This window comes from Corythoichthys intestinalis, chromosome 13 (genome assembly GCF_030265065.1).
Source record: "Corythoichthys intestinalis isolate RoL2023-P3 chromosome 13, ASM3026506v1, whole genome shotgun sequence".
Taxonomy (NCBI): domain Eukaryota; kingdom Metazoa; phylum Chordata; class Actinopteri; order Syngnathiformes; family Syngnathidae; genus Corythoichthys; species Corythoichthys intestinalis.
In genome coordinates, this window is record NC_080407.1 from 53,667,662 (window position 1) to 53,694,948 (window position 27,287).

Below are 27,287 nucleotides of genomic sequence, written 5' to 3' on the forward strand. Positions count from 1 at the left end.
TTTTTCGACCAGCAGCAGCCACTGTATGTAAAAAGACATCAATGTTGATTATAGGTGGGGAACACACCACTAATTTTGCTATTGAAAGTCTGTGTGAATTTGCTAACCTGCAAACTTGAATAGGAAGCTGCTTAGAGAGACGTTAATTAGACTTACTAACTTTTATTTTTGTTATTCCCTGGCTAAGAAGTTTTTCCCGTTATATTTAATTTCTTTATTTAGACAATGTTGAGTGGTCTTAACACAAATGTTTATTTTTTGCATTCCTGGATAGTTGAGATTATTAACAAGTGAATGTTAATATACATAAGTAGCAAATTACTTTGTTTAGTGATGCGTAGTGGCTAGCTAACCAAACCATAACGGTGACAGAGATGGTAAATGATTTTAATATGAAAGATGCTAACTCAGAACTGGTGAAAATTCATTGAATGGTACTGATGTGCACCAGAAACAATCTGGTTAGCATTAGCATTATTTAGCATTTAAGCTAGCTGACTTTTGCTTCGTAAGTTAGTCAATTATTGTTTTTTTTTTTTAAGATCCTTTAAGTACAACAAACAAACGGCTAACTTGCATAGCAAAAGTTCGCTAGCTTAAAGTGCATGTGACACGATAAAGCATGTTTAGTTCATAATACACGCGGTATTTTATGCTCGTAAATGATATGGACCGCTTGGATGTGTGTGGAAGCGATCGCTATATTTATTTAGATTTTTGAATCCCGCGCCATGAAAATGAGTGACTTCCGGCAACAGTCTCGAGTTGAGAAAGAGGGCGCTGTGACGTGTACGGTAGAAAGAGTCCTCTTCACTATCCAGCCGTACTGTTTTATGACAAGAACTAAGGATTCAGCTGATTTTGCGGATTAATACGTTTATTTTTCACATCACGCCAGCCAAACAGCTACAGAAAAATCTTGTGCATGTGCGCTTTTTTGGAGTTTCAAAAAGGTTCCCATTCACCGTGGATATTGGCCAAAACGAGCCCTACTACTGTGGCACCATGGGACTTACGAGGAAGTGAGTAAACATCTTGTTTTGTATTACGTCAAATACCGGGATCATTTTGATACGGAGGTGGCTTGCATTTTATGGCTGACATGCTCCTTGTCGCACATCCCCCACCGGGTGAGCACTATACTTGGCTTTTGCACTCTTGGTTTGCCCGATGTTCTGTCAAATTTTCCACCCGTTCAGAAATTGCAACTTTGTGTTAAAAATAGCCGCGAATACAGCGATTACAAAGTAAACACTACAAACTTTCTTAAAATAAAGGACTACTTACGTTTGATCATTGATAGGCATGTAAAAAGCTCTTATCATGCACATTAGCTGCATGTTAGCTGCACAACAACTGCAGCCACCCTCCTCCAGGGAACGAGCTGTAAATTGCTCTCCGCCGGGCGGTTTGCCGATCAGCGAAGACAATCGACAACCCAGTCGTCATGTCAAATGTTCCGGGCTAGTTATGTGTGATTTTCCGCTTCGAAGACTTTGAAACATCACTCGGTTCGGGTTAGCGTGTCGGTTAGCTGTTACACCTCTTGGTTTGTTTACAATCTCCGAAGCCGGGGAAGGGATCGTTCGGGAGGCGCGATAGTAAAGGTGAATTTGACAGTTTTGACCATTATGGAGTAATTTTGCCATGTCATCCTGAATAAGTGCATTTTTATATTCCATTTAGCACAAGACTGTTATTTGTCATGACCATACCATTTATTTAGCAATTGGGGAAAATACTTGGATAGAAAGAATATCCTGTAAAAATACTGAAGTAGAGAGACTGAAACAATGACATTTTGCGGCTCTCTTCGTCGCGTTTTCCTCGTTGTGAATAACTACCCCTCAACGGGCTGACTGGTCCTTCTCAAGCCATTTATTTAGCTATTGGGGAAAAATACTTGGATAAAAAGAATATCCTGTAGAAATATTGGAGTAGAGAGACTGAAACAATGACATTTTCCGGCTGTCTTCGTGGCGTTTTCCTCGTTCTGAATAATTCCCCCTCAATGGGCTGAATAGTAAAACCGATGAGCCCATTCTCCCGCTGACGTCATCCACCAGTTGGGGACGCTAGAGCCCTATAATGGTAGGCGTGGCTAACCGGCAGATTAAAAGACTTAATTTCTCGTCATCTGCGCTTTGCTATATTGTTGGATATAGTTGAGTCATCTCAAAATATGATTCTAATTCACATAATAATGCTATTAAAGACTTTTTTCTCTCCTGTCGTATGCTCTTTAAATGCTATATATTGCTAATGTTTACTGAATTGTTTCTGCTGTGCACCACATGATATCTGGTGCGCACTACAAACTATTTGGTGCGCGGAACAATTCGGTAAACATTAGCATTATATAGCATTTAAGCTAGTTGACCTTTACGGCGCAAGTTAGTCAAATTATTCTTTTGTAAGATCCTCATTTATTGTTTTTTTTATATCGTTTGAGGCTAAACTCCGGTGCGTGTCGGACACCAGCAGTTTCGATGCGCTAAAAATGATAATACATGATTTGGTTCAGCTTTACTTCAATCGTGTACTCATCTAGCACCTAACAAAAAAATATAAATGAGGACCTAAGTACAGCGAAAGAACAAATGGCTAACTTGCATAGCTTAAATGCTATAATGGAGCTTTTTTCGTTGAAAATTATTTTGAATAAATGACTAAATCCCCGAATTCTTTATAGATATGGATGTAAAACTGTCTCGATTCTTGATTAAAAAGCGGAAAAAAAAACGTGCTTTTAGCATTTATTTTACGTAAATATGTTGAAGTACAATGCTAGTCTGTTAGTGAACGTAGCTAGCAGCCGCCTGTTGTAAATGGAGCTTTTTTCGTTTATAATTATTTTGAATAAATGCCTAAATCCCAGAATTCTTTATAGATACGGACGTAAAACTTTCTCGATTCTTGGTTAAAAAGAACGAACAATCATTCGCTGCCAACCATCCCACTTCAAAGGAAACGGACGTCCACGGCCGTCAGTGAGTTAACAAATTACGAGTGTCTAAATTTAAGTTCCACCTGTCCTCCTGTGGCTTTGTCTAGAACAGGAGGGCTGGGCAACCGTTTGGCGTGTACCCCAAAATAGAAGACCCTCTTCCGTTCAAGTCTTTTTATTTTTTTGCTCTTCTTCTTCAGGCTTTAAGCCCCGCCTCCCTTTTAGGACCCGGGCGCGCACGCGGTTGCGCTCGGTGTCACTTTACAGCCCAGTGTTGGACAGGCACCGTCAAACGCAGGACGTTTCCCATTCGGATCGTATCGCTTTTTTGTCTTGAAGGTTGAAAAGGGGGGAGCAGGGCGCGCGCCCCGGGGCGGAGGAGCCAACAGTCATGCCGGCCGGCTTTCAGCAACTCGGAGGAGAGGTCAGTGGGATGAAACTTAGGTTTGGGTTAGTGGAATGCAACTTGTTTTGACCTTGAGGTCACCTCGTTTGAGTACTTACTACCTTGCTTGAATTGGACGTCTATTGCTGTCAGTGGGGGTGAAGCAGAATCAATGACAGGCAATGAATTCGATTTATTTTTTGATAAATATGTTGATGCTACGATACGGTTTCGGACAACTTTACATCAAATATTTTTGGCTTATTTATCCTGATACTGTTTAACTCCAAAAATCCAATACCGATATACGCAGTCGTGGATGCATTTTGCTGAGCTTTTATACAGATTTTTGTATTTTATTACTTTTCTTAGTGACTATTTCTTACAGGTAATGCATTTTGCATAGACTTCATAATGGTGTTGACGGGTCAGATCGGTCATACACTGCACCTTGCATTCTACAAACAGGAAAGATTGTCTCAGGAGTGTTTTGTTTGAGGATTCAAGGTAATTATATTTTTGGTACCATGCATACATTTTGAAACGGAGAAATTAGCCGCTACTGGATTGGCATCATAGTTCGCAATATTTACGTAAAATAAATGCTAACTGCACGTTTTTTGTTTATTTTTTTTTTACCAAGAATCAAGACTGTTTTACGTCGATATCTATAAAGAATTTGGGGATTCAAAAATTTATTCACAAGAATTTTCACCGGAAAAGCTTTGTTTACATGAGGCAGCCGCGAGCTACATTCACTAACAGACTAGCATTGTGCTTCGACATGTTTACGTAAAATAGATGCTAACTGCACGTTTTTTTTTTTTTTTTTGCTTTTAACAAAGAATCGAGACTGTTTTACGTCCACATCTATAAAGAATTCGTGGATTTAGGCATTTATTCAAAAGAATTTTCAATAAAAAGAGCTTCATTTACATCAGGGGGCTGCTAGCTATATTCACTAACAGACTAGCATTGTACTTCGACTTATTTACGTAAAATAACTGCTAACTGCACGTTTTTTTGGCTTTTAACCAAGAACTGAGACTGTTTTACGTCCATATCTATAAAGAATTCGGGGATTTAGGCATTTATTCACAAGAATTTTCACCGGATAAGCATTGTTTGCATAAGGCGGCTGCTAGCTTCATTCACTAACAGACTAGCATTGTACTTCCACATGTTTACGTAAAATAAATGCTAACTGCACGTTTTTTGTTTTTTTTTGCTTTTAACAAAGAATCGAGACTGTTTTACGTCCATATCTATAAAGAATTTGTGGATTTAGGCATTTATTCAAAAGAATTTTCAACAAAAAAAGATCCATTTACATCAGGCAGCTGCTAGCTACATTCACTAACAGACTAGCATTGTACTTCGACATATATACAGTACATAGACACTAACTGCACGTTCTTTTTTTTTTGCTTTTAACAAGACTCAAGACTGTTTTACATCCATATCTATCAAGAATTTGAGTATTTAAGCATTTATTCACAAGAATTTTCACCGGAAAGACGGCTGGTAGCTACATTCACTAACGGACTAGCATTGTACTTCGACATATTTCTGTGAAATAAATGGTAACTGCAAGGTTTTATTTGCTTTTAAATAAGAATCGAGACGATATGTACGCAAAACAAAGAATTCGGGGATTTAAGCATTTATTCTCAAGAATTTTCACCGGAAAAGCTCTGTTTACATAAAGTGGCTGCTAGCTACGTTCACTAATAGACTTGCATTGTACTTCAACATATTTACGTAAAATAAATGCTAACTGTACTTTTTTTTTTTGCTTTTAACCAAAACTCGAGACCGTTTTCCGTCCATATCTATAAAGAATTCAGGGATTTAAGCATTTATTCACAAGAATTGTCACTGGAAAATCACTGTTTACATAAGGCAGCCGCTAGCACATTTACTAACAGACTAGCATTGTACTTTTGACATATTTACGTAAAATAAATGCTAACGGCATGTTTTTTTGCTTTAACCAAGAATCGAGACTGTTTTACGTCCATATCTATCAAGAATTCGGGGATTTAAGCATTTATTCACAAGAATTTTCTCCAAAAAAGCTCTGTTTACATAAAGCGCCCGCTAGCTACATTTACTAAAAGACTAGCAGTGGCGGACTTGGCAATTTTTGGGCCTAAGGCGAACATTTTATGTTCGGTGTGAAGAAGAAGAAGAAAGTTAAAAGAGGCATTAGCGGCCTGTTCTCAACTTCTCCCTCACTGCACTTTTGCTCACATGGAGAGCACGTTCGCTCGTGTGTTCGACATAAATGATAGTTGACGTGCAAAGTAGCAAGTGAGCTGTAAAAATAGCAAGCTTAGTGACGTGAAAAACGCGGGAGAGGTAAGTGAAGCTAACGAACAGCTAAGCGATGCCAAATGAAGCTAAGCGACTGATACTCAGTCCGTCGTCGTGGAACAGTCCATTGTAGTGCGTGTGTGTGGGGGAGAGATAATATAAATGCAGCATTCAAATTGCTTTTTTTCTGTTATTTGTTTGTTTAGTATGCTGACATAATTATACATGACGAATAGTTGGGGGTGCTGCTGGCTCTGGTAGCCCAAGCCCTTGCTCGTTGGGGGCCCCGTACTGGTTGGGGGCCCCCTACTGGTTGGGGGCCTAAGGCGATTGCCTACTTTGCCTGAATAGTAAATCCGCCTATGCAGACTAGCATTGTACTTCGACATATTTACGTGAAATAAATGCTAACTGCACGTTTTTTTGTTTTGTTTTGTTTTTTGGCTTTCAACCAAAAATCGAGACCGTTTTACATCCACATCTATAAAGAATTCGGGGATTTAAGCATTTATTCACAAGAATTTTCTACGAAAAAAGCTCTTTGCGATTCCACATGGTCAGCTTTGACGTCCTCGCCAACAATGCAGGCCCCCTATTTATCAGCCCCGCGCCCTGTGTCCCGTCAATACATTATGAAGTCTATGGCATTAGTTACAGTGCCCTCCATAATTATTGGCACCCCTGAAAAAGGTTTTTTAGCTTCTAATTTTTTTTATTTTTTTTTTTTATTCAAATAATATGGGACCTTATGGGAAAAAAAGAAAAATCCAACCTTCAATACAAGTCCATTCATTCAGTGGGGAAAAAATCCCACATAAAGAAAAAATTATTTGACATCAAATTGTGTGTCACAATTATTAGCACTCTTGGTGTTAATAGTTTGTACAACCCCCTTTTGCCAACAAAACAAGGTCTGGGGACTGAGATGGCCATGGGAGGAGCTTGATTTTGTGTCTGGTGAACCATTTCTGTGTAAATTTGGCCATATGTTTAGGGTCATTGTCTTCCTGAAAGACCCTGTGATGACCCATCTTCAGCTTTCGGGCAACAGATTTTGATTTAAAATGTCCTGGTATTTCAAAGCATTCATGGTGCCATGCACCCTAACAAGGTTCCCAGGGCCTTTGGAAGCGAAACAGCCCCACAGCACTGACCCATCCCCATACTTCACAGTGGGTATGAGGTGCTTTTCAGCATGCGCATCTTTCGTGGCACGCCAGACCCACTTAGAGTGTTTGTTGCCAAAAAGCTCAATCTTGGTCTCATCTGATCAAAGCACACATTCCCATTTGAAGCCTGGGACCGTGTGTATTTTTGTGTGAGAGGTTGACCGTCTCCTCCAAGGGAGCAGTGATGGCCAAGTGAAGCTTCATTTGGTGGTTCATTTGGTCTTATGACAGTTTTACCGGTTAATATCTTTTGGTGTTAAAAATCCCATTATATAGTGAGGACAGCTGCGGCTTATAGTCCAGTACCGTTTTCATGTCATATTTGGTGGGTGGCGGCTTATAGTCAGGTGCACCTTATAATGTGAAAAATACGGTACTTATTTTCCCCCTTCTGTCATGGTTTGCATACCATCCTCTTTAAAATATGAAAATCTATAAATGTTTGGGTGGCTTTAGTTAAAGCAGGTACTGTATTTTCATCTGTGTGATTTTGACAAAGATCAGATTACATTTGATTGTACGCAAAAATGTGAGAAATTCCAAAAGGTTCAGATACTTTTTCATACCACTATAATATTCACATTTGTACTAATTATTGCTATTTTTTCTATATACAGTACAGTATGTCCCTAATACTCCCTCATGGGTTTCATGCTAATTATTTTGGCGGCTTATAGTCAGGTGCGCCTTACTGTGCGAAAATTACGGTACTTATTTCCCCCCCCCTTCTGTCATGGTTTGCATACCATCCTCTTTAAAATATGAACATCTATAAATGTTAGGGTGGCTTTAGTTAAAGCAGGTACTGTATTTTCATCTGTGTGATTTTGACAAAGATCAGATTTGATTTTACGCAGAAATGTGAGAAATTCCAAAAGGTTCAGATACTTTTTCATTCCAATATAATATTTACATTTGTACTAATTATTACTATTTTTTTTCCTATATACAGTACAGTATGTCGCTAATACTCCCTCATGGGTTTCATGCTAATTATTTTGGCGGGTTATAGTCAGGTGCGCCTTATAGTGCGAAAGTTACGGTACTTATTTTCCCCCTTTTTTTCCCCCCCTTCTGTCATGGTTTGCATACCATCCTCTTTAAAATATGAACATCTATAAATGTTAGGGTGGCTTTAGTTAAAGCAGGTACTGTATTTTCATCTGTGTGATTTTGACAAAGATCAGATTTGATTTTACGCAGAAATGTGAGAAATTCCTAAAGGTTCAAAAACTTTTTCATTCCACTATAATATTTACATTTGTACTAATTATTACTATTTTTTTCTATATGCAGTACAGTATGTCCCCAATACTCCCTCATGGGTTTCATGCTAATTATTTTGGCGGCTTATAGTCAGGTGCGCCTTATTGTGCGAAAATTACGGTATTTTTCCCCCTTCTGTCATGGTTTGCATACCATCCTCTTTAAAATATGAAAATCTATAAATTTTTGGGTGGCTTTAGTTAAAGCAGGTACTGTATTTTCATCTGTGTGATTTTGACAAAGATCAGATTACATTTGATTTCATGCAGAAATGTGAGAAATTCTAAAAGGTTCAGATACTTTTTCATACCACTATAATATTTACATTAGTACTAATTATAACTTTTTTTCCCCTATATATGTCACTAATACTCCCTCATGGGTTTCGTGCGTATTATTTTGCATTATTAAATTCATTTGTAACTCCATTCTGGACTAGAAATGCATATATTATTATGAATGAAATGCTCTTTAGTTGAATATATTCATAGTATAAACACATGCAAGATGGTTATTCCAGTACAGTAAATACCTATCAAAGGAAATCCTTTTAATAAACACTTAAATATTAATAACGTGCTAACGTTTTAGGGATGAAATGTGTTGTTCTTTTCAACTGCTATGAAAAAAATTGCTGACACGTGACATTTTTCTTTTAAAAGTCAAGGCTAGAAATACACTGAAGTTGACATCAGAGACAGCTGCCTCTATTGTGGCCTAATGGGAATATGTGGGTTATATTTATATATGTCAATATTAGCGTTTGCGTCGCAGACGGTGACTGGAAGCCTCGCCCTATCCGTCTTCACCGCCGTCCTGGGATCGCTGGAGTTTGGCTACAACATCGGCGTCATTAATGCCCCTCAGAAGGTACGAGGACATAACCTAGCGTTTTTTTTTTCACGTGACCCTTTTCACCTTGAGGGCCGAAACCAAAATAGAGGCCCGGATACTTCCGCGGTGACTCGCTGTTGTGGCGCTCGCAGATTATCGAGCGGGACTACAATGCCACGTGGGTGCACAGGTACGGGCAGGCCATCCCTACGGGGACGCTCACGTCACTCTGGTCCTTGTCGGTGGCCATTTTCTCCATCGGAGGAATGTTGTCTTCCTTCTGCGTGGGCTTCGTTTCCGAGTGGCTGGGCAGGTCAGTTCTTTTAATAACCTACAGTATACAGTCCCTGACAAAAGTCTTGTCGCTTATGTATTTCGTAGAAACAATTGCGAATAACCTGACTTTTAATTATTCAATTGGTTTCAGAAATATAAGCTAAGACCCTCATAAATGATGTTGAATGTACAAAAATATATTTGTCTCACTGAAAAAAGATTTATCATTTCATAAAGACACATAGGTCAAATTTTGGCAAGACAAAAGTTTTGTCGGAGGGATGGGCTGCGCCGGGATGGGGCTGAGTTGGGTCGGTCGCCAACTGGCTTACACTTACAAGGGATTCACACGATTACTGGGTTCTACATCACAGAACTAATTTATGTACACTCTACCTGTCCTCAAGGGCCGCTGTGGGTCCTGGTTTTTGTTCCTACCAATCGAGCACAGACAGTTTAACCAATGAAGTTTGTGCTAAAACAAGGAGCACCTGACTGCAATCAACTGATTACACTTGTGAGACACCAGATTGGTGAAAAGATGTCGTCTTGTTTTGTAGGAATGAAATCCAGCACCCACTGCGGCCCTATGTGGAATAGTTTGGACACCATTTCTCTACCCCTTTCAATCACTTAGTGTATGGATTCCCCCACCCCCGTCCCTCTCTCTCCCTGGCCAACAGGCCCCCCACATGGTGTCAACTGGAAATACATCTAGCTGACGATAGCACCAACATATTAGTAGCTAATGTAGACATTCAATGTATTTGTGTTTTTGTTTTTCTTTCCTCCCATACCCCCTTCCTGTTCGCTGCCTTGTCGGAGGGATGGGCTGCGCCGGGATAGGGGATGGGGCGGAGTAGGGTCGGTCGCCAACGGGCTTACACTCAGAAGGGATTCACACCATCACTGGGTTCTAGATCACAGAGCTAATTTGTGTACACTCTACCCCTTTCAATCACTTAGTTTATAGACTCCCCCACCCCCGTCCCTCTCTCTCCCCAGCCAACAGGCCTGCCACATGGTGTCAACTGGAAATACATCTAGCTGACGATAGCACCAACATATTAGTAATTAATGTAGACATTCAATGTATTTGTGTTTTTGTTTTTCTTTCCTCCCATAACCCCTTCCTGTTCGCTGCCTTGTTATAATAAACGAAGAATGTTGAATGATCTAGTGCTGCAACGATTAATCGATTAACTCGAGTATTCGATTAGAAAAAAATATTCGAATAAAATTTTGCTGCTTCGAGTATTCGTTTAATTGGTGTTGTAATGGTTTGTTTTGAAAGTGTTTGCATTCAGTTTGATTTGGGTGGATACACTACCCTCTAGTCTGCCTCATTTCATGTGACTAAATCCAGCTGCTGCTCCTTGTTAAGACCAACATAAGCTTTTGTTTGAGCTAATGTTTTTTTAATGCATTCGTAAAGGTGTTTATAGGTATATTTAGTTGTTTTTTGTGGGAATATGTGTCTGAACCATTTGTGAAGAGCATTGTGTAAAAAAAATAAACATTAGCGTTTTATAGCATTTAAGCTAGCAGCCTTTTGCTATAGGGGGTCGTCTTATAATCAGGGCAGTCTTATATTCGGGCCAATACGGTAATTCAATGGATGAATCATCTTAAAAATCCACCTTTTGCCACTTTTCCAGCTTTTGACAGGCTGTGGGCCTTGGCAAATGCCACACGTTTTTTTAATTTTCTGTACCCTGAGACTATGTTGCCTTCCACTCTGCATATTTCTCGACACCCCGATACTGGATGTAACCTCAGACCATGATTTTGCCACCACCAAACTTCAGTTTTCTGAGTGAATCTCGGATCCACGCGGGCTCCAGTAGGTCTTCTGCAATATTTGCGGCGACTGTGGTGAAATTCAATGGAAGATTCATCTGAAAAATCCACCTTTTGCCACAAAAAAAAAAAAAAGTTTGGTAGTGGCAAAATCATGGTCTGGGGTTACATCCAGCATGGGGGTGTGCGAGAGATCTGCAGGGTGGAAGGCAACATAGTCGGAAATATCAAAAAATCTTAGCTGCCTCTTACATTCCTAACCATAAAAAGGGACAAATTCTGCAGCAGGATGGTGCTCCATTGCATACTTTGATCTCTTCCTCAAAGTTGCTCAAGCAAAGATCAAGATCCTCCAGGACTGGCCAGCCCAGTCACCAGATATGAACATCATTGAGCATGTCTGGGGTAGGATGAAAGAGGAAGCATGGAAGACGAAACCCAAGAATGTTGTAAACTCTGGGAGGCATGCAAGACTGCTTTCTTTGAGGACTTGGAGGAATCCTTGCCAAACCGCATGGATGCAGTCCTTCAAGCCCATGGAAGTCATACAAAATATTAAATTTGGCTCTCACAGCACCATTACTTAATTTGCTTATGTTGGTAAACATTTTTGTATTTGAAGTACATTTTTAGTTAAATTTTCATACTTTCTGTAGGTGACAAAACTTTTGCCAAAATTTGACCTTTGTCTTTTTTTGCAGTGAAACATTTTTGTACATTCAGCATCATTTGGGAGGGTCCTAGCTTTCATATAAGCCATTTCTGAAACCAATTGAATCATTAAAAGTCAGTTTATTAGTAATCGTTTTTACAAAATGGATAAGTGACAACACTTTTGCTAGGGACTGTAGATTACTAAAGAGCAAGAAGTTGATTATATGTTTTCAGGAGAAAAGCCATGCTAATCAATAACCTGCTAGCGTTCCTGGGCGGGAGCCTGATGGGTCTTTCCAAGCTGTGCCGCTCCTTCGAGATGCTGATCCTCGGCCGATTCGTCATCGGCGCCTACTGCGGTGAGCGCCGAAACGTTTTGGACTAAAGCGCGGAGTTTGACATCGCTACCTCCTCCAGGGCTGGCATCCGGTTTGACCCCAATGTACGTGGGGGAGATCGCTCCGACAGGTTTGCGGGGCGCTTTAGGGACGCTGCACCAGATGGCCATCGTGACGGGAATCCTCCTGGCGCAGGTTGAGTTGATCGCTAGTAGACGTCAATGGCGGTCAAGGAGTTAAAACAACCTCGATTCAGGTTCTGGGCCTGGAGCAGCTACTGGGAAGTGAGGAGTTGTGGCCAGTCCTACTAGGCCTGACAGTGCTCCCCACAGTCCTCCAGATGGCGCTGCTGCCTTTCTGCCCGGAGAGTCCACGGTTCCTCTACATCGTCCGGTGTCAGGAGCACCACGCCAAAAGAGGTTCTGATCCCTAACCCTTCTTTAGTCCTCTTGCAGGACTAAGTTTAAGTTTCGCAGGCTTGAGGAGGTTGACGGGCCGGCAAGATGTAGACGACCTCCTGGAGGAGATGAAGGAGGAGAAGCGAAGGATGGACATGGAGCGTAAGGTGTCCATCCCGGAGCTGTTTCGCTCCCCCCTGCACCGGCAGCCCATGGTCATTTCCATCTTGCTGCAGTTGTCGCAGCAGCTCTCCGGGATCAACGCGGTAAGCAGACGCCGCGATCCAGATCGTCCTTTCGTTGACATCTACAATTTTTTTAATCTCTCTCCCACTCAGATTTTCTACTACTCCACCAGCATCTTCACCAAAGCCGGAATCCAGAGTCCCGTTTATGCCACGATTGGAGCCGGAATAGTAAACTGCGCTTTCACCGTGGTTTCGGTCAGTCGCGGCAATTTTTATGTGTTGTGGTAGTCAGTGGTGGACTGTAACGAAGTACCATAGACTTCACTATCAGTTGACGAGACTGCTCCTACAGACATTGCGATAATCTCAGACACGCTGCGTTAAAACGCCGGATTTAGGTGGAAATAGGACGAAGGTTTTAGTGCATACAACCCCTTGCAAAAAGTATGGAATCTTCGGACGAGCACTCAGACATTTTTCATGTAGAACTAATAAAAAGCTTGTAAAAATTAGTTCAAAAGTGCAACTCTTTAGCATTCTGAAACACTAAAAGAAATGAATAAAAAATATTGTGGTGGTCAGTAAATGTTACTTTTATAGAGCAAGTGCAGGGAAATATACATGGAATCACGCCAAGGAATGCTTTAACAGTTTTAGCTGTGGCATGATGCATTGTCATCTTGGAAAATGACATTTTCTGTCTAAAATTTCAATGTAAACTTGTGCATTTATTGAAGATTTAACCACAACCATCACCCCAGTGCCTTTGCCTGACATGCAGCCCCATGACAGTCATCTTTGTAAATCTCACTGGAACAGTACCAAACATAAGTTCCAGCATCATCACCTTGTCCAATGCAGATTGACTCTTGACAAGGTGATGAAGCTGGAACTTTTGTTTGGTGCTGTTCCAGTGAGATTGGCTGTTGTGGAATAACATGTTGGTGCTCAACTATGCAAATGCTTCCATGTTGCGGATAAATTATTCCTAGACAAAAGTAGTTATTTTTTTCAATAATCTGCATTGGACAAGCTGAGGGAAATTTTGATGTGTTCTTCAGGCAGTCATCTTTGTAAATCTCACTGGAACAGCACCAAACAAAAGTTCCAGCATCATCACCTTGTCAAGAATCTGCATTGGACAAGCCGAGGGGAATTTTGATGTCTTCTTCAGGCAGTCATCTTTGTTAATCTCACTGGAACAGCACCAAAGTTTCAGCATCATCACCTTGTCAAGAGTCAAGAATCTGCATTGGACAAGCTGAAGGGAAATTTGATTTCTTCAGGCAGTCATCTTTGTATATCTCACTGGAACAGCACCAAACAAAAGTTCCAGCATCATCACCTTGTCAAGAATCTGCATTGGACAAGGTGATGATGCTGGAACTTTTGTAAGCTTTACAAAGATGACTGCCTGAAGAAGACATCAAAATTCCCCTCAGCTTGTCCAATGCAGATTCTTGACTCTTGACAAGGTGATCATGCTGGAACTTTTGTTTGGTGCTGTTCCAGTGAGATTTACAAAGACGACTGCCTGAAGAAGACATCAAAATTCCCCTCAGCTTGTCCAATGCAGATTCTTGACAAAAATTATTCCTAAACAAAAGTAGTTATCCGCAACATGGAAGCATTTGCATGGTTGAGCACCAACATGTTATTCCACAACGCCAATCTCACTGGAACAGCACCAAAGTTCCAGCATCATCACCTTGTCAAGAGTCAAGAATCTGCATTGGACAACGTGATGATATGGGGCTGCATGTCAGGAAAAGGCACTAGGGAGATGCCAAGGCTCCGACCTGCAAGGATGATCTGGCAAATGCAATCAAAGAGAGTTGGTACCAAATTGAAGAATACCTAAGTCCATGCTTCAGAGACTGCAAGCTGTCATAAAAGCCAGAGGTGGTGCTAGAGATGGGTTTTGATTGTTATTTCTTTGTTTGTTTCTAATGATTCACAACAACATTTACTGACCACCACAATGTATTTCTTTTAGTGTTTCTGAATGCTAAATAGTTGCACTTTTGGACTAATTCATTATTTTTTTCAAGCTTCTAATCAGAATTTGTTACACATGATAAAATGTGAGTGCTCGTCCGAGACTGGTAATTCCATACTTTTTGCTAGGGGTTGTACTGTAATGCCCTGGATATGGGGAAGGAGAGGAGTCGTTTTGGCTTACCCACTTTATTGTGGCAACAACAATAACAGTAGGCTGCCGTGACATGCGACCGCCGTCTCTCGCCATCTCGCCCGTTCTCCATTTTTCCTACTTCACAGCTCCGCGCGTAGTTACGGACATGACAATACACAATGAATAGGTTGCCACTGAACTATTCACACTTGGATACTGATTGTTTTAAATAAACATTTGCAAAGCGTGGCGGCTTTTATTTTGGTGTGGCAGGGTGCCACAATCTCTTGTATGTAGGGGAAACCCCGGAAAGTGAAACACTTGTTATGTAAAAGTAAAATTCATTCCATTATAACACTGGCCAATAGGTGGTGCAAAAACACCAAATTAACCACCTACTACTCATGGTTGCTATTTTGCAGATTTTGGTTAGATGTGGCTTCTTGCGGTATCTTTTTGCATCATTACCTTTTCCAAAGTCATTTGCGGACAAGTTTCCCCGACGTTAGCAGTTAACTGTGAGATCTCTGCAGCTCTTCCTGGTTGAACGGATGGGTCGGCGGACTCTCCACATGCTAGGACTGGGCGGCATGTGCGTCTGCGCCGTGGTCATGACTGTAGCACTCAGCTTACTGGTCAGTGCGCCAACCCACCGCGTTCCACGACAGTTTTAGCGGCCATTTTACCACCCTACCTTCCCGACAGGAAACCGTTCGCGCCATGAGCTACGTTAGCATGCTAGCCATCTTCGGCTTCGTGGCCTTCTTCGAGGTGGGCCCCGGTCCCATTCCTTGGTTTTTCGTGGCCGAGCTCTTCTCGCAGGGTCCCAGGCCTGCCGCCATGGCCGTGGCGGGCTGCTCCAACTGGACCGCCAACTTCATCGTCGGCATGTGCTTCCAGTACATCGCCGTAAGTATGGAAACGTACACTGAAAACGCACCGATCCGACCCGTTTTTTTCCTCCCCTCACATTTCCAGGATCTTTGCGGCCCGTACGTCTTCTTGATCTTCGCCACCCTGCTCCTGTTCTTCCTCGTCTACACGTTCTTCCGCGTGCCCGAGACGCGCGGCAAAACCTTCGACCAGATCTCGGCCAACTTTCACCGCAGGTTGCCCGACGCCATGATGGACATGGACATGGAACTCAACAAAACCAGCACCGAACTGGACTACTTAGGGGACGAAGAACTGAACTGAAAACATACCGAAGAGTTTTGTGTGTCGTTGATTTAACTCGTTTTTGATTTAACTTAATACGTTGGAATTTCTGCACTTTAACACTTAGTTTTGTCAAGTGTAGCGAACGTTGAAAAAGTTCCATTTTCTCTGTGAAGGGCTTGTTCTTCGACGGCTATAGACGTCCAATTTTGACTCGTTTGAGCGGCAGCACACGAGTAGCCGTCAGGACCGACTTGCCCAAAGTTATTTTTCCAGAACAAAACATTGTTACATTACATTTAAAACTCATACCCCCAGTCAAAATGGATTGGACGTCTTGCACCGTAAAAATGGATACCTCGTGTAAATGTTACAATCATTTAAGAGTGACGTTTGTGTTGTAAATAAAAATTAAAAAAGGACAGAATTCTTCCAATTGCAAACAGTTTTATTGTCATTGACTTAACATTGCACATAACGTCCTCTGAACCAACAAAAAAAAAAAAAAAATATTTGCAAGTAAAACAAAGTCTTTACAGGATTAGTCCCCCCTCAACTGAGGATAACAATTTGTTTTGTTTTGTTTGTTTGTTTTAAGAGTTGTCAGCTAAATCCCGCCCCCGTAAATGCACCACAAAATTAAAACAAATAAAAATCAAGGCTAGTTCCTGTAGTAACTACTTGATACAACAATCCATTTTTTTTTTTTTTTTTCAACAAGTAGAGAATTGGAACCAGCATCCATTTCACTTTTTTAGAGCCCCTAACTCGGCCCCCCTAAATAGAGGTGGGGGCAGGGGCTAAGGTAGTCTGAGGGGTGGCACGGGTTCAGGCGGGAACGAACAGAGAGGAGACGTGCATTGTCAAACGTAGCTAGTCCTTCAACCCGTGGACCTTTTAAGAAAAAAAACAAAATACCCCTATTTGGTGTGACTAACTTGAAATCCATTTGAACTGGGTTAGAGTTCATTTTAGAAAAAACAAAGCTGCTAGAACAGTAGGAAAATCCGTTTCAGTGTCGCACCTGTTGGAGGGTCCCAAAACCGTCCGGTCGGAAGAGTCACTCCGTCGGTGCGGGGAGGCTTGTGTCGAGAGTCTGCGGAAAGCCAAAAGTGTTTCACTCTTGCTAATAGAGGTGTGGTAAAACATTGCAATAATTTATATATGGCGGAAAACTCCGACAAGGCTGAAAAAGGAGTTAAAATAAACTTTTTTTAAGCCAAAACAACTGCTGTGTTTGATGGAACAATATGTCTAGTATATGCATAGCAGATTCATGGTGCATTAAGCACCCGAACCATTTTTAATTTATCCGTTTTACTAGAGCTGGGAATCTTTGGGCACCTTACGATTCAGAGACTCCGATTCGATTATAAAACGATTATTATATGATATCCTTTTTTTTTTTTTTTTTTTTTTTTTTTTAAGTGTTTTGTACATTTGTTCCAAAATTGTTACAAAAATCCTCTCAGGCTAAATCAAACTACTATTTCAGTTTCAAGTTAACATATAACAGTAAAATATACGAAAATAACAGTAAATAAAAAAAACTCCAGTCCCCCTTCTGTATCAGCAGCTTTAAACTACATTCAATTAATTTAATGTTGTGAATCAACTGTTACAGTTGTTAACCCTTTAGCACCTAAGCCCATTTTGGCCGAATTTGCATGCATTTGATGTTGCCTTTATATTTCAAAGAAAAAATTGTTCACAATGGCCAAGTTGGGTCCCTTTCGGGACACCTTGAACTTCATGTCCAAACTGTTGTTTTCTTCACTGACCAATTATAATCCACATTTTGGACCCAAAAAGACAAAAAAAAAATCCAAAATATTTTTTCAAAATTTGTAATGTTGGCGTCCCATTGACAACCAAACATGCTTGAACAACCGTTTTGAAGCTTGATAATATTTATTCAACTTGTTAGGATAAACATTCAATAGAAAAAAATAAGATTGTGTTGAATAGTCAAACATAAAACTATTCAAACAGCGGGTATGGTCATAGGCGTTTTTAGCCTTTACACATACTATGGTCAATACAGGTTATATACAGTGCAAAATAGTGAGAAAAAAATATATATATATATCATCTAACCAGTGTTGTTAATCTTACTGAAAAAAAGTAATTAATTATAGTTACAAATTACTTCTCCCAAAAAGTAATTGCGTTAGTAACTCAATTACCTGAATGTAAGAGTAATTAGTTACTTGGCAAAGTAATTGGTGATAATTACTTTTTTTTTTCCCCCTCAAAAAAAAAAAAAAAAAAACATTGGCCACACTATGTGAAGTTTTTTGTGAAGGTTTTTGGTACAATTGGCCCGAGCCCAATTCTTTACCCTAATTTACCCTGAATCAACTGTTAAAAGTTGTTAAAATTGCTCCCATTATTGCATTTGTTCCCTTCTCTCTACTTTCGACATATGAAAGTTTTAAAACTGTTTCATCATTTAAAGATAGATTCAAGTCAAGATTTTGCCGATTTAGAAGTATTTTAGATAAAAAGTTACTTAGGTTCGCTAGGAAGGTTCTCTACAACAGAGCCGTCCTAAAAAGTCTACTGCTTTAAGATGGCGGCTGTCTACTAACGCATTTAGTGCCATGCAGTGTTGTTAATTTTACTTTAAAAAAAGTAATTAATTACAGTTACAAATTACTTCTCCCAAAAAGTAATTGCGTTAGTAACTCAGTTACCTGAATGTAAGAGTAATTAGTTACTTGGCAAAGTAACTAGTGATATTTTTTTTTTCTCAAAAAAAAAAAAAAAAAAAAAAAAAAAAAAAAAAAAAAACAGGTCACACAATGTGAAGCTTAAAGGGCTTGGGGGACAATTGGCCCAAGCCCAATTCTTTACCCTCCACTTAACTAGACACAAGGGTATTGCGATAACTAGCTAGCAACCTTTGCTATGTGCGGAAGTCATTTCAAGTTGTGAATCAATCGTTGAAGTTGTTAAAATTTCTCCCGTTATTGCATTAGTTCCCTTCTGTCTACTTTAAACATGTGTAAGTTTTAAAACTGTTTCATCATTTAAAGATAGATCTAAGTTAAGATTTTGCCGATTTAGGAGCATTTTAGATTTAAAAAAATTACTTAGGTTCGCTAGGAAGGATCTCTACATCAGGGCCTTCCTGAGAGGTCTACTGCTTTAAGATGGCGGCTGTTTACAAACGCATGTAGTCCTTAAAACATGTTGGCAATGCAGCAGTGTCTGTCATTTGCATCTAGATCTATAATATGATATCTACCGTGTCATGTGGGCGTAGTTTGTCGGCTATGGCTGCAGTCAGGTATTATTGGAGCCATCTAGCATCGCGGTTGCAACGGCGTCTTCCCCACTCCTGCTCTGCTCTCGTCCCCGTGAGTCCGTTTCTCTCAGACTTTTTTTTTATTCAACCAACTTAGTAACGCATAGTAACGCATGTTTTTCCCGCCTCAGTAACGGTAACGGCGTTGCCAAGATGAGAAAAGTAATTAATTAGATTACTCATTACTGAAAAAAATAACGCCGTTAGTAACGCCGTTAAATTGTAACGCCGTTATTAACAACACTGCATCTAACACAAAAAGGGTTTAGAGGATATCTCTGTGAAGTTAGGTATTATACCCATCACCTTATCTAAAGTATACGTACATGCAATCAAGCTTCTGGAACACACATCTATATAAAAATTGAAAAGATTCATAGTGAAGAAAAAAAAAGTATTTTCAAAAATATTGACAAGTAGTTCAGTTCAATTGAATTTTTTCAGGCATGCAACCAGATAGTTTTTTTTTTGCGCACTCAATAAAGTTCGTTTTTGAACCATCCACTGAGCTGCGTCACATACGTCACACAGCCTACTCTTCTGCCGTTTGAGCGCTGCTGTCACTTCTACTCGCCGAGACGCCGACTAATCAGAGGAAAACAACGACAAATACAGCTCTCATCCTATTCCTTGAGTTGATGAAAAAATGCATTAGCTTGCGCTAAAATTAGTTTTCGATTCATTCTGCACGTTTCAAAGTCGCATGTCAAACCAACCGGCCGTTGCTTGCTTCGCATGCCTCCCTTTCATTAGTTGGCGCCTCGCTCGGAAATTTATTCAAAATGATCACATTCCGTTCGTCCTTCTTGACATCACAACGGCTCTTGGGATATGTAGTCTTTTGTGCTGCTTTCGGTTTGGAAAAAGGACAAGAAATGATGGAAATATGGAGATAGATACATGGTACATGCAGCGTTTTAATGCATATTTATGGGTGCAATAAAACTATAAAATTCAAACGACATTATCTCCCGTTTTTCTTAGTCGATTGACTTCAAATAAAAACTGGTGTGGACATCAACTTCCGTACTTTCAAATGAGACCAACCAGCGGCGCGTGGGTGACGTAATTACCGCGTGACGAAGCTTCAAAGACGACATGCGTAAACGCGTCGCTGCCGACACGTTCGGTGTTAAAGGGTTAAAATTGCTCCCGTTATTCCATGATTTCCCTTCTGTCTACTTTTGTCAAAGTTTTAAAACTATTTCATCATTTAAAGATAGATTCAAGACAAGATTCTGCCGATTTAGGAGTATTTTAGATAAAAAGTTAATTAGGTTCGCTACAACACTACTGCTTTAAGATGGCGGCTGTTTACTTACGCCGGAAAGTCTCATTCCGCATCTGTTCAATAATACAAGTTCTAACCCGACGTCGTCTATCATTTTGCATCTAGTTCTACATATATATGATATCTACGGTAGCCGTATGTTTGTAGCAACTAGCAACTGGGCGTTGTTTGTAGCGGCTGTCAGCCGCAGTCAGGTATGATTGTTTTATCTAGCGGCATGAGTTGAACATGATATTTACTCTCTGTCCGTTCCTCATTACGTCCCAAAGACCGCGCTGACTGTTTTACTTCTGCTTTACCTGGTATAATTCAATAGTCGGAATTTCAATATTTGTGAATCGTTCTCAAATCTTCCGCGGCCGAATCGCGAATAATCTAAGAATCTGAAATTTCGCACGTCTCTACGTTTTACCCTGGAAACCCCCGTTTACAGACGTCGCGCAACCGCTTTTGTTTCAACCCAGCCATAAAAAGATTTTCAAAAGGTCTCATTTTTAGCTTGGAATCATTAATTGATGTCTGTTTAAAAAAAACTACCAAAAAATTCACTCGCATATTTGAAACTTTTGAACGAATTACATCACAATGAAAAAAAATAATTCACTGATATCTACCTCATAACTATCACTAAATTGTATTTTTTTGTTATCGTTGCATTTTCCCCAATATTTTAGATTATAATCGATCCCCCCCCCCAAAAAAAAACACGTTTAAAAGCACAAATATATGAAAATGAAAATCTCAACCACTGCAATTTCTGCATCACAACCTTTGTTATATTACCATGTTTCACCCATAAAATCCCCCAGGCTGTGGCCATTCACAGCTGGCTGAATTCTTAAAGGATAAATGTGAGCTTGTATATTGTGACTAAATATTGCCATCTAATGCAGGGGTTTTCAACCCAGTCCTCAAGGCACACTGTGGGTCCTGGTTTTTGTTCCAGCCGATCCAGCAGAGACAGTTGAACCAATGAGGCTTCTGCTAAAACAAGCCACACCTGACTGCAATCAACTGATTGCACTTGTAAAACACCAGATTGGGGAAAAAGTGTTGTCATCTTGTTTGGTAAGAATGAAATCCTGCACCCACAGTGTGCCTTAGTGGAATAGGTTGGGAACCCCTGATCTAATGCATTTGTTGAGCTAAACGAAATGTTTGGCCAAAGTCTGAGTATCATTTTGCATTGCTATTTTGATTGGGAATGTCAGTTCTCTTTGCATTGAGTGCTTTTCTTTTTGTGAACTTTTTTTTTTGAGACGGGAATATTATTGTTGTGCTTTCAGTAAATGAAACTAGCGACTTAACTGTTCCGCCCAAATGCATGATGGGAAGTTGGGCAACCATGACCGTCAGTGGTGGCTCCAAATGGTATATCTCTGAGTTGTGTTTAGTACAGGGTGTTAAGGAAAATAATCATCTCCAGTCAGTCTTCCCCATGTCGCTCGACACAGTAGTTGTAATTGTTGTGGACTCTCAATATACATAAAACGGCGCCATTGTAGTCAGTTTGGGGCAATGCATGAGTGGGTCGTTCCGCACATGCGTTAAACATTTTACCGTAATTTTAAAAATGATCGCCCGTTAACGCGATAAATTTGACAGCCCTAGTTCTAAGTCAAATAAAATCAACTTATTTGTTTCGACCAAATCACAAGTTATCTCAAGGAGAAAACAAAACACGTTTTAAGGTGCAGGAGCCCTATGCTGGATTTCAGTCTATTTGAGCATTGTAGCTTTTTTTTTTGCACACCCCCGGTAAGACTAATGCCCATCCACACCTGGCATCCTGCTAACACCACTGCACCTGAGTGTTTTCCACAATATACCAATTCTTGGCGGGAGAATAAACCTTTTGGGCTACAAAGTATCGCAATAAATCACCTTTTCAATAACTTGTCACGTTATTTGACATCAAAGGTGCCATTTTGGCGAGAAGTCGACCTTACCTGTGTTGATTTGGGTGAGCTTTTAACAGAGCGCTCTGGGGATTTGGCTTTCTCGTCGGCCTTGGATGCCTGAGTAGGCGCAACGGATTCCGAGGCGGGTTTCTCAGTACCATTCTGCTGGAGAGTGACGGAATGAAAATTCAATCCTGTGCCAACTTGACCCCAAAAAAATAATAATCCTCTCACTTTGGAGACTCCCGACTCAGAGTTCTTCTGCCGGCGGCGTCCACGTTGGCGCCGCCGCTGCTGCTTGGAGGAGTCGTCGTTTTCTGACGATTCCTGCTGCTTCTCCGGCACACTTGTCTCCTGCTTCTCTTCCCTCTTCACGTCCGAAGCAGGCCACCGACGGATTGGTCTAAAACGGCCAATCGCTCAACCGGCGACTTGCACAAACAAACCAAAAACTTGCCAAGTTACCTGCGATTCAGCCACCAGAACCCACGTCGCGGCCGTCTTGCCGTTTGATCGCTTTCTGGGTCTTTTGGCTTGCCATCTTCATCCTGAAAAATAATTACAGGCCATCATTTTCCAGTACAAAAAAAACAACCGTAAAGTCGCAATGCTACTTTTTGCGGTTCCGGCCGGGGTCGGCGAGGTCTCTGGCGCTGCTGCCGCGGTTCGGTGTTGTCGGCGCGTTTCTCATCGTCGTCACCGCCGGGCGGTTGGTCTTCGGCAGGGGCTGGGATGAACCGCTGTCGGAAACGCCGCTTGTTGGGTGCGTAGCGACTGCCTTTGACGGGTACTCCGCCGGGCCCGGTTACGTTAGCCGCTTCCGAACCCTAGCAATTGAAAATACATTTCCACAGTTGTCGTCTTTGTCAACAATGCCGATCACAAAAATATTTTGTCTATTTTTACGACAATGACGAGCCAAAAAAGTGGCATGGGAGACTAGGACTTAACGAGACGAATGCCAGTTTTGGTCTGATGAGTTTCTGTCAGATGTTCACAATGCGTGACATTTTAAACTTTGTACGTGTTTTGGCTCGTTTCACTCACTCTCCTCGCCATAGTTTAGAATGCGTTTCAAGCTAGGCTGTGCTCCGTCTTGCTTGTTTGGAAGCACGGGACGATTTGTTTTCTTATCTTGGCATGAGAATATGTAATGTTGCTTTAGCTTTAAAAGGTCTGTGCCAAGTGATCATCACAAACTAAATGTAACTCATAGCATTAGCATTGCATTCGCGTTAGCATTAGGCTAATGGCGAGCATCCTCTTTAAGTCCCTATGACAGCAAAAAGCATGTTTATTTCATATTTCACGCGAATTTTATGCTCGCTGAATGAAACGGATCACTCTGATGTGTATGGAAGCGATCGATTTATATATTCGATTTTTTTTAACCCCGCGCAATTAAAATGACTTCCTGGATTGAGGAGGAATGCGAATGTGACGTCACCTGGGTCAGCATCTCACAATTAAGCATTCAGATGGACTGCGGAGTCGGCTGATTAATTTATTTTTTGCATCACACCAGCCAAATGTGATGCAGAATTTTGTTGCTGCACCAGGGAGGCGTGTGAGCCTTTATGAGTTTCAAAAAGATCCCGTTCACCCAGATTGGTCAAAACAAGTGGGACCACTCGACCTTTGAGGAAGTGAGTAAACATCGTGTTTTGTATTATGTCAATTCTTTTACGTTTTAATAAGGCCACTCGGCCGACGACTTGTTGCACACCCCCCTCAGTCCTCTTCACCCGCCCGCCGGGAGAGCGCTATACTCTGCTTATGCTAGTACGGATCTCTATACAGTCCAGACTTCCAGCCCCCTCTGCCCTTTTCGTGTGCCTACGCACTCTTCCGACGTCAGCCGGTTTGTCCGGCGGTCATTCTCCAGCTGCTTCCCCGGCACTCCTGCCCGTATTTAATAAATGCCTAAATCCACGAATTCTTTATAGATATGGATGTAAAACGGTCTCGATTCTTTGTGAAGAGCAAAAAAAAAAAAAAAGTGTAGTTAGCATTTATTTTACGTAAACATGTTGAGGCACAATGCTAGTCTGTTAGTTAATGTAGCTAGCAGCTGCCTTATGTAGACGTCATTCCGGTGAAAAATCTTTTGAATAAATTCTTAAATCCCTGAATTCTTTATAGATATGGACGTAAAACAGTCTCAGTTCTTGGTTAAAAGCAACAACAACAAAAAAAACCTGCAGTTAGCAATTATTTTACGTAAAAAGTCGAAGTACAATGCTAGTCTGTTAGTGAATGTAGCTAGCAGCTGTCTTTCTGGTGAAAACTCTTGTGAATAAATGCTTAAATACTCAAATTCTTTATAGATATGGATGTAAAACAGTCTCGAGTCTTGTTAAAAGAAAACGTGCAGTTAGCGTCTATTTTATGTATATATGTCGAAGTACAATGCTAGTCTGTTAGTGAACGTAGCGAGCAGCTGCCTGATGTAAATGGAGCTTTTTTCGTTGAAAATTCTTTTGAATAAATGCCTAAATCCCCGAATCCTTTATAGATATGGACGTAAAACTGTCTCGATTCTTGGTTAAAAAGCAAAAAAAAAAAAAAAAAAACGTGCAGTTAGCATTTATTTTACGTAAATATGTTGAAGTACAACGCCAGTCTGTTGGTGAATGTAGCTCGCGGCTGCCTTATGTAAAAACAAAGCTTTTCCGCTGAAAATTCTTGTGAATAAATTCTAAAATCCCTGAATTCTTTATAGGTATGGACGTAAAACAGACTTTGAAACGCCGCTCAGTTTGGATGAGCATGTCGGCTAGCTGTTACGCCTCCTGGTTTGTTAACACTCTCCAAAGCCAGGGCAGGGAAATGACAAAAGCCGGACTAACTCCGGTGGCATAAAATATCGTTCGGGAGATTCAAGAACTTGACAGTTTTGACCATAATGGAGTAATTTTGCCATGTCGTACTGAATAAATGCATTTTTTATATTTCATATTCCATCTAGCACAAGACTTATTTCTCATGACCATCCCATTTGTTTAGCAATTGGGGGAAAATACTTAGATACAAAGAATATGCTGTAAAAATATTGGAAAAATGACATTTTCCTGCTCTCTGTCGCATTTTCCTCATTCTGAATCTTCCCCCTCAATGGGCTGAATTCTAAATTGGACGAAATCGCAACCCTGCCGACGTCATCCTCCAGCTGGGGACGCTAGAGCGCTATAATGACACGCGAGGCTAAACGGCAGATTAAAAGACAAATTTCGCATCATCTGCACTTTGCCAAATTGTTGTATATGGTTGAATAGTCTCAAAATATGATTTTAATTCACATGATAAAGCTATTTAAGATTTTTTATGCTGTTACAGGCACTTTAACATAAGAAAAAAAAAAAAAAAACGTTTGTGGCATCTCATTCCTTTTCAAAACAATTACAACGCCACTAATTAAACAAATTCCCACGAGAACTAGAAATAATATTCCTTGCTATAACTTCCAGAAACATTTTTTTGGCGCTACAGCTAACCTTGACCGCTTCGATGACGTCGAACTCTACCACTTCGCCATCGCCGACGCTTCGGAGGAACTTCCTCGGGTTGTTTTTCTTGATGGCAGTCTGGGTTTAAAAAAAAAAAAAAAAAACTGGTTAAAAAAAATACACAAACTTTAAATTTTTTAGGCACAAGAACTACTCATTTTCTGTCCTACCTGATGTACAAACACATCTTCTTCGGTGTCATTTCTAACAACCACAATATAAAAAAACATCACTGCTTGAAATAATACAATGAAAAAATAATTTTAAAAAAATTAAGAAAAATACCGTTTTATGAAGCCGTATCCGTTCCGGACGTTGAACCACTTGACTCTCCCTTGCACCAAATTAGCTAAAACGATGTTAGCATTTGATTACAAGCATAAATTGAAAATTTCACATGCACGCCACGCTAAATTTGCTAACAACTAGCATAAAAGCAAGTATTTGGGACATGTTCAAATAACTAAGTTTGCTAAAACGATGTTAGCATTTTATTACAAGCATAAATTGACAAATGTACACCCAAACAATGCAAAAATTGCTAACAACTAGCATGGAATCCGGGATTCTCATTGATTCCAAGTTGGCGAAAACGATTTTAAAGTATTAAATAGATAAAAATGAGATCTAAACAATGCTAAACACGCTAGAAACTATCATGAAAGCATTGTTTTTGTACATGTCCCAGTTATTGCGATACGCATGGGCCAATCATTAACAGCAAGACTTTGAAATCAAGTGTACACCAGGTCACAAGGAAGTATCATATAATGATGGCATTTTACATGTAAAAATGTGAAACTTTCCATCTACTGGCGCTTGTTTGGTTACTAAATTTGTACTTTTTTGGCAAATATTTTTGTTGTTGACAAACATTTACAACACTCATAAGCCTAGTTGCTGACAATGATATATAAATCTGTATGAAATTGCTTGTTTTAATACTCTATTCACATGAAATTACGGCCGAAAAATGGCGTCGCAGCTGTCCGTAATTAGCCAATTAACATACGGAACACAGACGCTGACCTAAAACTTTCCTCTCCACTTGTGGCTTCTCTTCAACGGGTTCGGAAAGCGGAGTGCTGTTGGGTTCGGGTTCGGTCATGATGATTGTCGGGTCGTTTAGCCGACTGAGATGCCTCGGTCGGTTCCCTCCCGAAGGTACTATGGCACGCCGGCTACCTGCTCACGTTTTTATACAGCACGTGGCCTGAGGACGCTAGCTGAAAATCGGCTCCTGATTGGCTGAACCAGGGCAGGGGGTGGGAAGCAGAAAGTAGGCTTTTACCTTTTTAAACACCAGAGAAAAAGAACACTCACTTGACAGTAGTGGGCGGTAATGTGTTTTAACGTCAAGTGCCGCTCGGTTTAAAACGCGAAGAAGAGGAAATTGAACAACAACAATGATAAATA

General features: G+C 40.6%; 2 protein-coding genes across 4 annotated transcripts in view; one reads left to right on the forward strand and one right to left on the reverse strand.

The window, feature by feature from the left end:
* LOC130928627 (solute carrier family 2, facilitated glucose transporter member 4-like) overlaps positions 1-19,972 on the forward strand; it is a 37,597-nt gene extending 17,625 nt beyond the window's left edge. The window contains exons 1-11 of one of the 2 annotated variants that reach the window (XM_057855345.1): positions 3,227-3,371; positions 8,858-8,953; positions 9,070-9,230; positions 11,882-12,006; positions 12,065-12,180; positions 12,242-12,404; positions 12,462-12,649; positions 12,722-12,826; positions 15,239-15,340; positions 15,411-15,614; positions 15,684-19,971. In XM_057855345.1, coding sequence (XP_057711328.1) covers positions 3,339-3,371; positions 8,858-8,953; positions 9,070-9,230; positions 11,882-12,006; positions 12,065-12,180; positions 12,242-12,404; positions 12,462-12,649; positions 12,722-12,826; positions 15,239-15,340; positions 15,411-15,614; positions 15,684-15,902 — 1,512 coding nt within the window. In that variant the 5' untranslated portion in view covers positions 3,227-3,338 and the 3' untranslated portion in view covers positions 15,903-19,971. Of the gene's footprint in view, positions 1-3,226; positions 3,372-8,857; positions 8,954-9,069; positions 9,231-11,881; positions 12,007-12,064; positions 12,181-12,241; positions 12,405-12,461; positions 12,650-12,721; positions 12,827-15,238; positions 15,341-15,410; positions 15,615-15,683 lie in introns of those variants that run through there. The other variant, XM_057855346.1, reaches the window with a different exon arrangement.
* On the reverse strand, positions 16,539-27,097 carry LOC130928628 (Y-box-binding protein 2-A-like). Of its 2 annotated transcripts, none has more exons than XM_057855348.1 (10): positions 26,901-27,097; positions 26,157-26,220; positions 26,042-26,075; positions 25,860-25,949; positions 22,980-23,192; positions 22,831-22,913; positions 22,600-22,768; positions 22,414-22,527; positions 16,888-16,959; positions 16,539-16,757 (listed from the first exon to the last, which is right to left on the reverse strand). In XM_057855348.1, the coding sequence occupies exons 1-9, from the start codon at positions 26,977-26,979 to the stop codon at positions 16,924-16,926; spliced, it is 882 nt and encodes a 293-aa protein (XP_057711331.1). In that variant the 5' UTR covers positions 26,980-27,097; the 3' UTR covers positions 16,539-16,757; positions 16,888-16,923. The 2 variants fall into 2 exon arrangements, with proteins under 2 accessions (XP_057711331.1, XP_057711330.1); XM_057855347.1 differs by having other exon boundaries at positions 22,414-22,530.
* Between the last annotated feature and the right edge of the window lie 190 nt (positions 27,098-27,287).